This window comes from Perca fluviatilis, chromosome 4 (assembly GCF_010015445.1).
Source record: "Perca fluviatilis chromosome 4, GENO_Pfluv_1.0, whole genome shotgun sequence".
NCBI lineage: Eukaryota > Metazoa > Chordata > Actinopteri > Perciformes > Percidae > Perca > Perca fluviatilis.
The window spans coordinates 2,723,500-2,734,534 of NC_053115.1; the positions used below are offsets into that span (position 1 = coordinate 2,723,500).

The window sequence follows — 11,035 nt, forward strand, 5'->3', positions numbered from 1 at the left end:
GGAACTCATATTAATGTAAAAAAAAAACTCATAAAGTGAAATGTTCATGCCATGGGACCTTTTTAAACACTTTACGCCAGCCTTAAATAACCCATATCAGTCGAAACCTTGCATTTGTGAAGATAGTCAGGTTGAAGTATTTTAATTTCCTTATGCAACTGGCCTCATGGATGTGACCACAGCCAGGCAAATACACGGTTTTAAAATTATATATTTAAAAAAAGCTATCTTCCCTCTCTGGACTGTTTTGCCTGGCTCTGGTCATCCCTCTTGTGTCTGGTGTGGAACTGCTGGTGTTTCTCTTGTGTTTCATTTAAAGGCTTTTAACAGCACCATCACCATCAGCATCGTCAGCTCCCTGGTTGCCTAGCTACAGCAGATGGAGGCGGGCCACAGCAGACTTCGTGCTGTTCCTGTAGAGACTGTTTCGTGTCCGTAGCCAAACACAAACCACTTTTCTGTTCAGTCTGCAGCGCTCTCATGTGTTAGCTAAATCTGGGTCTTATAGTACAGTCAGCAGAGTGAGTAATGCTGTCTTGGTGCTTTATGAGAATAATGCACCAGTATTGGAAGATATGATTGGGTAAAAACTGCCTATCCCTTGATCCCTTTACCCCAGTGTCAGGAATTTCCCCAGTGTGGGATTAATAAAGTCTATCTTATCTTATCTTATCTTAAAGCTACATTCTGTAAGAATTTCTCCCATCTAGCGGTGAAATTGTATATGAAAACCAACTGAATATTACTTTCTAGCCCCTCCTCCTACGGTGGCTGAACCCAAAATTAGCTCTTAGTATCTCCATCGTTTACACGCAGCTGTTATTAATTAATATTATCTTTGGTCTTGTTGCTTTGTCGCGTTGTCGTTTTAATTCTCTTTTTCGCTTCCCTGGCGAGTAATCTCCCCCTGGCATTCGTCACGGTGCCGCTGAGTGTAAGAGGGCAAAATGTGGAGCTATGTCCCTCTTTGGTTAATGTATTATAAAGATGGAGGTATGTCTCTCTTTGGTTAATGTATTATAAAGATGGAGGTATGTCCCTCTTTGGTTAATGTATTATAAAGATGGAGGTATGTCCCTCTTTGGTTAATGTATTATAAAGATGGAGGTATGTCTCTCTTTGGTTAATGTATTATAAAGATGGAGCTATGTCTCTCTTTGGTTAATGTATTATAAAGATGGAGGTATGTCTCTCTTTGGTTAATGTATTATAAAGATGGAGCTATGTCTCTCTTTGGTTAATGTATTATAAAGATGGAGCTATGTCTCTCTTTGGTTAATGTATTATAAAGATGGAGCTATGTCTCTCTTTGGTTAATGTATTATAAAGATGGAGGTATGTCTCTCTTTGGTTAATGTATTATAAAGATGGAGCTATGTCTCTCTTTGGTTAATGTATTATAAAGATGGAGCTATGTCTCTCTTTGGTTAATGTATTATAAAGATGGAGCTATGTCTCTCTTTGGTTAATGTATTATAAAGATGGAGGTATGTCCCTCTTTGGTTAATGTATTATAAAGATGGAGCTATGTCTCTCTTTGGCTAATGTATTATAAAGATGGAGCTATGTCTCTCTTTGGTTAATGTATTATAAAGATGGAGGTATGTCCCTCTTTGGTTAATGTATTATAAAGATGGAGGTATGTCTCTCTTTGGTTAATGTATTATAAAGATGGAGCTATGTCTCTCTTTGGTTAATGTATTATAAAGATGGAGCTATGTCTCTCTTTGGCTAATGTATTATAAAGATGGAGGTATGTCCCTCTTTGGTTAATGTATTATAAAGATGGAGCTATGTCTCTCTTTGGCTAATGTATTATAAAGATGGAGGTATGTCTCTCTTTGGTTAATGTATTATAAAGATGGAGCTATGTCTAGAGCTGGGCAATATATCGATATCGTGATATGAGACTAGATGTCGTCTTAGATTTTGGATATCGTAATATCGTGATATGGCATAAGTGTCTTTTCCTGGTTTTAAAGGCTGCATTACAGTAAAGTGATGTCGAGCACAGCCCTAGTTGTAACTGACTAATCCACCTTACTGATGATTATTTATCAAAAATCTCATTGTGTAACTATTTTGTGAAAGCACCAATAGTCAACATTACAATATAGTGTGCAGTATCGATATCGAGGTATTTGGTCAAAAATATTGTGATATTTGATTTTCTCCATATGGCCCAGCCCAAGGTATCTCCCTCTTTCTACGCTAGATTCTACGCTTACGAGAAAACTGATTAGTTGGTGGAAGTAATTACACATGAATGAGCACATATTTGTTAAAGAACAAAGAATCTAAGAATCAACTCTAAAAATTACACAATGTAGGTTTAATATCTGCCCATTGTGGGTGAAGTTTGTTCAGATGTTTTTTTTTATTTAATGTAGCGCCTTCATTTAGAACGGTAAACAGTCAGTCACACTAAAAATCCTTTTAGTAGGTATCCTATATCACGTTTTAATAAACACCCTGCAGCCAATCAGAATTGAGTATTCACCCAGACCATGATTTACAACATTTTAAAGACTGTACTATAACACTGTAAGACCGTAGTGCATTGTCAGTGTTTTAACTCTGCTTATTAACACTGTGGCCGTCTGCCTCTGTCTGCTGGAGCTGCACCAACAGGAGCTCAGGTAAAATACATGGAGAAACTTCTAGAAATGGAGAAATCAGTAGTTTGTAGCCCTTCACTCCCTGTGCATTTGTTTAGTCAGTTAGTCAGTTAGTTATGTTAGTTAGTTATGTTTTATTTCTGTGTCATGCCAAACATTTTGGCCCATCCCACATGGGATTACAAGACACCACAAATGTACTTATTTAACAAACCTCTTCCTGTCGCATAAATAAATGCATGAATACAAATGTATACATATATACACATATATATATGTATATACACGTACACACATACCACACACAAACAACAGATTATCATCTACAATTCATCTCGATAAAGAGCTTTTTTTACTCTCCTCCCAAGCTTTATCTTGATAATTGGCTAATTTATTATGTTTCATGTGTGAACAGCCATCTCAGTCTTTGAGCATCATCCATATTATAAGAATAATAACTTCTATGTGTAAGTGTGTGTGTGTCAGTGTGTTTTGAAGTGTTAACTTATTGTCTTTCCTGTTGTTAAACTGTCCATCCCCATTCCCTGATGTGTCCGACCTCGGTAGGAGTCTGGTCTGAAGGTGAATCACCCAGCATCCTTTGCGGTCCGTCTGAACGGAGCACAGGGCAAGATGGAGGCCAAAGTCCACAGCCCCTCTGGAGCTCTGGAGGAGTGTGTCGTCACCGAGCTGGAAAAAGGTGTGTGTGTGTTTTTCAAGGCAACTTAAAGAGGTCTAAAGAAGCCAGATGTTGGGACTTCTGGTAACCAAATCCTCTCTCTGTCCTCCAGACAAGTACGCTATCCGGTTCATCCCCAGGGAGAATGGTGTCCACACCATCGACGTCAAGTTCAACGGCTCCCACATCCCTGGAAGTCCTTTCCAGGTCCGAGTCGGTGAACCAGGACAGACTGGAGAGCCCGGTCTGGTCTCAGCTTACGGAGCTGGACTGGAGAGAGGCACGACAGGTGGGTTACCTGTCTGTCTGTAATAATAAACAGACTGTAAAAATAATGGTCGGAGCTTCTGGGACTGAAAAGTAAAGCAATGTGGAAGTGCCTCAAAGCTGCATTCTATCTAATGTCCAGCAGGGGGCGACTCCACTGGTTGCAAAAAGAAGTCCATGAGAAAATAACCTTACTTTTCACTTGATTTATTACCTCAGTAAACATTTTCCTAATGAGTTTATGGTCTCAATCGCTAGTTTCAAGTCTTCTTCAACACAGCATGATGTTCATTTAGTAAATGATGGTCCCGTTTAGTTTAAAATAGACGATAAAGCAGGGGATGCTTTAGGGCCGTGGCTACATGTCGACCTGTCCATAAGGACAGAGGCTTAGTGATACTAACCATGGCACTGTGTACATTCAAATAGACCTGAACTTATTTTTGGGTGTCCGTTGTTTTCATCTTAAAGTTTGACCATTTTAATTGGAATATTTTGGTCGCCTAAAAATATCTTGTTCTGCCAACCAAGCTAGCTAGCACTAGCATTAGATGGTAACTTAAGGGACAGTTTGCCGATTTTCTGTACTGCTGTACAAGCAGATGAATGGCAAATCTTCACCAGCTTCAGCCAATTGAAAATCAGCAACTTTTCCTCTTTAGCCTTTAGCGCAGCGTCATTGCAACCATTAACACCGGCTTGGCCCTGTCATCCTCCTGAGCTCAAAAGTCCAAAATCGTCACGTCCGGTTTAAAAAAAACTAAACAAGATAGCAATGGCTAAATTTCCAAACTCAAGGCTTTCAAAAGGCAGTCCACAACTACGTCCACTATTTTTACCATCTATGATAATGCATAACAAAATAAGAATACTTTTATTGAAAAGGCCAAATTATAATTTCAACTTTAGTGAAACTTTTGTACGTTTTAACACACACTATTTTGACAACCACGGCTATCTGTAAAACAGGGTTGTTGTTGTTTTATTACATCTTGCAGGTAGCCAGTCAGAGTTCGTCATTAACAACACTAAGGCGGGCCCCGGGGCCTTGTCCGTGACCATCGAGGGTCCGTCCAAGGTAAAGATGGACTGCAAGGAGGTTCCAGAGGGCTACAAGGTGCAGTACACCCCCATGGCGCCTGGAAACTACCTGATCAGCATCAAATACGGAGGACCGAACCACATCAATGGCAGTCCCTTCAAGGCCAAAGTCACAGGTAAAGTGGTGAACGTCACTCTGCTGAACTATTGTGCCACTTTACCTTATAAACCTAGCCTGACAAGCCAGTCCCACATCCAGATGTTGGGTCTGGGATCCATTGGCAGAGCTCAATCCGAGGGGCGGGATAAACTGTTGTCTTTCAAATTCTCTCTTCACGCAATAGGATAGCTCTACAACCAATCAGAGCAACGCTAGCTGATAGATTAAACTTTAAACTCCGAACACATCATTCTTTTTTAAGAATGACTTCAATGCCGTTCTTTGTTTTCTCAAAGAAAAGCTGAAATCAAAGTCCTCCAGAAGACCGCTGTTCACCAGCAGCAGCCATAAGCCCCGCCCACCGACTCTATACACGATGTGATTGGCCTGACTAGAGTTTGGTTTTCCAAGCTCGCAAGCCAACGGAGAGTTGCTAGACTGACCCTGGCTGCAAATTACATTTGCTGCTGCTAGGGTGGTCTAGAGTTCTAGGCTAACCCAAACCAGCTGTTAGAGGGGTTTGTAAAATGTTATCTGTAATCTGTTCTAGTCATTTGGGGCTTTATTCTTTCTGTGGATAACTACTTTATCATTCAGTAGATCCTCCAATGCACTTTTACAATAGAAAATATCTAAATCTGTCTAAAACTAGGGATGCGGCAATCTGACTTTTTCAGTCCCGATACCTGAGCTTTGTGTATCGGCCAATAGGGAGTACCGATACCAGTGTTTAATTAATAATTAATATGCCTCACTGTGTGGAAGTGACTGGGATCATTCTTTTCTGTGACTTAAACATTTCTTTCCTAACTTTGTAAAACAAAATTCAAGAAATAAATACATAGATACAAATTTACGAAAGTGTTATTATAAATAATAAAGAATTGAATTGACTGGTCCCATTGTCACTGATACCCAGCTGTTTGAGTCAGTATCAGCCCAATATCAGTATCTGCATCCCTATCTAAAACATCAACAGTAAATTAATATGTGCCTTTTACTTGTTCTCAAATATAAAAAAAATGTATTTATATTTATACAGGTGTCAAAATAATGTAAACTCAAAGATCCACTTGATAACTTTGTTTTTAGCTTTCAAAAGCTAAATATTTTGTGACCCATTCATTGTCCTTGTTTTTCCTCCACCTACATAAAATGATGCAATAAATCCTGGTAGGTTCATTGTGACTTGTCAAATGGCATTCTGGGAAATGTAGGAGAGCAGTAAGATTAGATGGGGCAGACTTTAGCTTTTGGAAAGTCCTGTTCTTGCATTGCAACTTCTTACTATTGTTTGCTGTCCTGCTCTGCAAACTATTTCTGAAAAGTTTTTCAAGCTACCACAATAAAGTTTAAAAGTTTATTAACAAACTGTCAACATTTCTTGCGGAACTTTCTAGTGTGCCTACTACTTGGTGCACATCTGAATAACACTAACAGTAAATCGGCTGTTTTGAGCTATGTTAAGCGATTTCCCGAACATTTCCCATGAAAGCAGTGGTTCTCAACCTTTTTTGTGCCAGCGCTCCCCTATCCATTATCCAGGTCCCTAACGCCCCCCATCAAATATTATGTGGGCTAATTGCCCTGGATATTAATGATTACGCCCTAATATAGGCCTATTATTGTTGTTACTATTGTTATCAAAAATAAAAAAAATAAAATCATTGAATGACAAACAACACATGTATTCGTTTCCCATGTATCAAAAAAGCCATGTGAATAGAATGTGTGTATATATTTACAGGTTTTTAAAAAGAATGCAACCATTTGACATTCAAATTAAATAACAGCAGCCAATCAGAACGACTAGATATGTAACATCTATACTATAATTAGGTATTATCAAAAGGCCTGCTGCATGGTGTGAACCTCAGCACCTTTAGAAGATGACTATAATTTGAATGTCCTTTTTTGTTTGTGAAGTGACCTTGGGTGTCATGAAATGGCTTTAAATAAAATGTATTATTATTATTATTATTATTATTATTATTATTACAAACACTAACGGTAGCCAATCAGAAACAGCTAGCAATTTAACATTCAAATCTATTTTTCATTCAAATCTAAAATGAAATTGTTCCAACGGAAAACAAGCTGGTACTTATCAAGCGGTAAAAGCAGAAGGAACACACACACACACACACACACACACACACACACACACACACACACACACACACACACACACACACACACACACACACAGAAAAGTACTTTGGTGATGACAAACGACTTGAAGAACAACACCTACTGCCGAATGGAAATAAGTTTACAACCTTTGAAAGTTAGTGAGAGGTGTTTTTTAATGCTTAGAAGAGTCTAGGTTTCCCATCGCCTGTCTTGCGAGTAAATAGCAGAAAAAAAACGTTTGGAGAAAATGCAACCCCACATCGCGCTGTGTTTTGAGGAGGTGTGAGAGTCCCGTACAGTAAACAGTGACATCACTGCCTCTATCGCTTCCATAAGAAAGTTTTAAAACCCCAAACACAAGCTCTGAACTGGCCGGGAGTTTGGGGAACAGCTGACTGTTTGCCAAACAACAAAGCACAGTCGATATCTCTCGCACGTCTCTTTTCTTTCTCTCTTTCTCCGTGAAATGAAGCTGCATTCAGGTACAGTAGGAAACGTTGTGTTCTATAAACCATCTGACGAAAAACTTTTATTGTGAAATATAAAGTCTTGATGTATTTTGTGTGCATGTGTTGGCAACACTCCGTGACTAGTAGCGGGACAAAAATGTGGCCGAATAAGTATGGGGGATAATAGGGATTAATAGTGCCGATTGCTGCTATTGCAGCACATCGGCACACTGAATAATCACGCCTGATATATTTTTTTAGGTTCTCGGCTGGTGAATGTGACCAACGCCAGCGAGACTTCGACCCTGACGGTGGATCCAGCAGTACGGGCTTCCAGCAGCAGCTTCACCCAGAGTGCCATGCCCAGGCTGGGCGACTCGGACGCCAGCAAGGTGATGAGCCGAGGTCCCGGCCTCAGCAAGGCCTTCGTGGGCCAGAGAAGCAACTTCTCCGTAGACTGCAGCAAGGCCGGTAAGGGAGACTCCGCCCACAACACGATGTCACTGTTGACCTGTGATGATGTAGTGTACGTAAACAACTCATAAGATGTTTTCTGTTGGGAGGGAAAGATTTGTCTTCAGTTTACAAATGAATAGAGTCCGGTAAGGCAGACATGTCACATTGCCAGACCTATCTCCACAGCTCTGAGGAGTGTGGTCTGGATACACCACAGATACATTCTGTGATAGGAGAAAAATAAAACACTCTGGGTTGTTTCAATTTCTTTAAACCGGTTTTATCCCCCACTGGCTAGAAATGGTGATAGGTGTAAACCGAGCCCTGGGTATCCTGCTCTGCCTTTGAGAAAATGAAAGCTCAGATGGACCAATCAGGAATCTTCTCCTTATGAGGTCATAAGGAGCAAGGTTACCTCCCCTTTCTCTGCTTTGCCCGCCCAGAGAATTTGGCCCACCCATAAGAGAGAGAGAGAGAGAGAGAGAGAGAGAGAGAGAGAGAGAGAGAGAGAGAGAGAGAGAGAGAGAGAGAGAGAGAGAGAGAGAGAGAGAGAGAGAGAGAGAGAGAGAGAGAGAGAGAGAGATATCATGGCTTGCAAACAAGTGAAGCATGGCAGTTGGTCAAGGCCACCCCTCCACCTTGCCCCCCCCTCTCTCCTCCTCAGTAGCTACAGACACAGAAATGGCACATACTAAGGAAAGCTCATTGTGGGACTGGCTCTAGTGGCTGGAATTCTGCACCAAGGACCACTAAGGTCTACATAAAAGAGACTTCAGATACAGTATTAGGGGACCACTAAGGTCTATATAAAAGAGACTTCAGATACAGTATTAGGGGACCACTAAGGCCTATATAAAAGAGACTTCAGATACAGTATTAGGGGACCACTAAGGTCTATATAAAAGAGACTTCAGATACAGTATTAGGGGACCACTAAGGTCTATATAAAAGAGACTTCAGATACAGTATTAGGGGACCACTAAGGCCTATATAAAAGAGACTTCAGATACAGTATTAGGGGACCACTAAGGTCTATATAAAAGAGACTTCAGATACAGTATTAGGGGACCACTAAGGTCTATATAAAAGAGACTTCAGATACAGTATTAGGGGACCACTAAGGTCTATATAAAAGAGACTCCAGATACAGTATTAGGGGACCACTAAGGTCTATATAAAAGAGACTTCAGATACAGTATTAGGGGACCACTAAGGTCTATATAAAAGCATCCAAAAAGCAGCACGTCATAGGACCTTTAAATGTTATTTGCTCTTACCAGTGTATCGTAGATCGAAAGCGGAGGGGCAAAGAATGACTATATCCTGGAAATATACTTGTTGATCCAGACTAGTAGGGCAGCAACAGGATTGGTCAGGTGATCACCCAGGATGTAAATGTAGATGCATGCACAAGCAATGCTACACTAAACTTGTAACAACATTGATGTTTGGATGCTTTACTTCCCAGGTAAGAACATGCTCCTGGTGGGTGTGCACGGTCCTCAGGTCCCCTGTGAGGAGGTCCTGGTCAAACACTTGGGCAGCCTGCAGTACAACGTCAGCTACATGCTAAAGGAGCGGGGCAACTACATCCTGGTTGTCAAGTGGGGCGACGACCACATCCCAGGCTCCCCCTTCAACGTCACCGTCCCATGAGGCTCCGAGAAACCCATCGTCACTCCTCCTGCACCATTTTGCATCTGTTGTCTGAGTGGACACATTAGTTGCACTGCAAATAACTGTCCAATCAACAAGTTGCTTAACAAAATTCTTACACAATTGATTTACTTGTTTTTCAATCTGCCAAACTGCGCTCAGAAATTCTTAAGAAGAGACTTAAAATTTTAATGGAAGACAAAATGAACACATCCATGAGTGGAGACTGTTCTCTGTTAGTTGGACACTGTATTGTGCAGTGAATCAGGGAGACAAAATGGTAAAACATACTATAATCTGGCCTAAAACTGGAGCTGTAAAGAAAATAGAGGGAGAAATATGATTCAGAAAGAGAGATCTCATCTCTTTTTGCTGCCCTGAAATGATCAGTTGACAAACTTTGCACTTGACAATAGTTTTTCTTCTTGATACTTGGTAAATTAAAGATAGCTTGACGTTAGTTGGTGAAAATGTCTCGATACAACAGCTCGGTGTCCATGCATATTTTCAAAATGTTAAACCTAGATTTGTAAAAGGTTGGGACAGAAACAAGTAGAGCCAAATTTTGAAAAAATAACTGGAAGTACAGAGCACTTTGCTTCAGGTTACACAGTGCCAGGAACGAAATGAAAATGAGACCCATTTGACCTTTTTAGTGTTTTTGATTGTGTACCAGGGAGCTAAACGACCAGCTTCTGAATCATTTTGAATCCTCCGGTTTTCTCTCTCAGACCGTTTGCCCTTTCTCAACAAAATTCTGAAGGGCTGTGAATGACACAAATGATTTAACATCTCAATTAGAAGAAGAAAACTGGAATACTCCTTTTGGTTAATTGTCAGTATGATGTTTGTTTTAAAGTGTGGACGGACTACACTTGCTCCGACAGCAAGCGTCTAAACTGTATGCGACTACTGATGTTTATTGTTGATTTCTAAGCTCCCAGAATCCCATGAGTACATATTGAAGAGTACATATTGTTGCCATAACGAATCACTGACTGTTAAAGCTGCCTTCACACTGCTGTTTCCCGCGGTGTACAACAGACTACTTAATGTTGTGCTAGAGTTTTGAGTTCTTTGCTGTTTTCTGTTGTTCTTTCAGCTGTATTTTTCACACGAACAGATCTGACTTTTGACTTTGTGCCTCGGTTCTGACTTTGGAAGTTAATAAGCAGGATTTCAGATTTGTTATTGATGTTAATCAAAGTCTATCTATCATCCAATCAATCAATCGGTATTTCTCTGCCAGTGCACGTGTTTGATTGTACTTTCACTGTAAAGTCAATTACTGCATAAAATGCTAAAATATTACATCAAAACTCAGATCTGAGCTGAAAGATTAGAGGTCAGATTTTTGGTTTGTATGTCCATCCTGTAGAAGTCAGCATGAATCTGTCTTCATGTCTTACCTGGGTGGTGTTGCCTACTCATTGCTACTTTTGCTACTTACTGTAATGGATGAGAGGATTTTTGTATGGGGATAGAGAACTCCTTTTGTATTAGGGAATGGGTATTGTTATGTGAAACTTAACCCTAAGATGATGTACATTTGATAATTAAAATCAACTGGAATTAA

At 40.2% G+C, this 11,035-nt stretch overlaps 1 protein-coding gene across 1 annotated transcript in view; it reads left to right on the forward strand.

Annotated features, from left to right (window-relative positions):
• The window catches only part of LOC120558182 (filamin-B), a 94,147-nt gene extending 83,112 nt beyond the window's left edge, over nt 1-11,035 (forward strand). The window contains 5 exon segments of the mRNA XM_039799118.1: nt 3,186-3,318; nt 3,410-3,586; nt 4,563-4,781; nt 7,609-7,818; nt 9,272-11,035. Of these exon segments, the coding sequence (XP_039655052.1) occupies nt 3,186-3,318; nt 3,410-3,586; nt 4,563-4,781; nt 7,609-7,818; nt 9,272-9,459 (927 nt within the window). The 3' untranslated portion in view covers nt 9,460-11,035.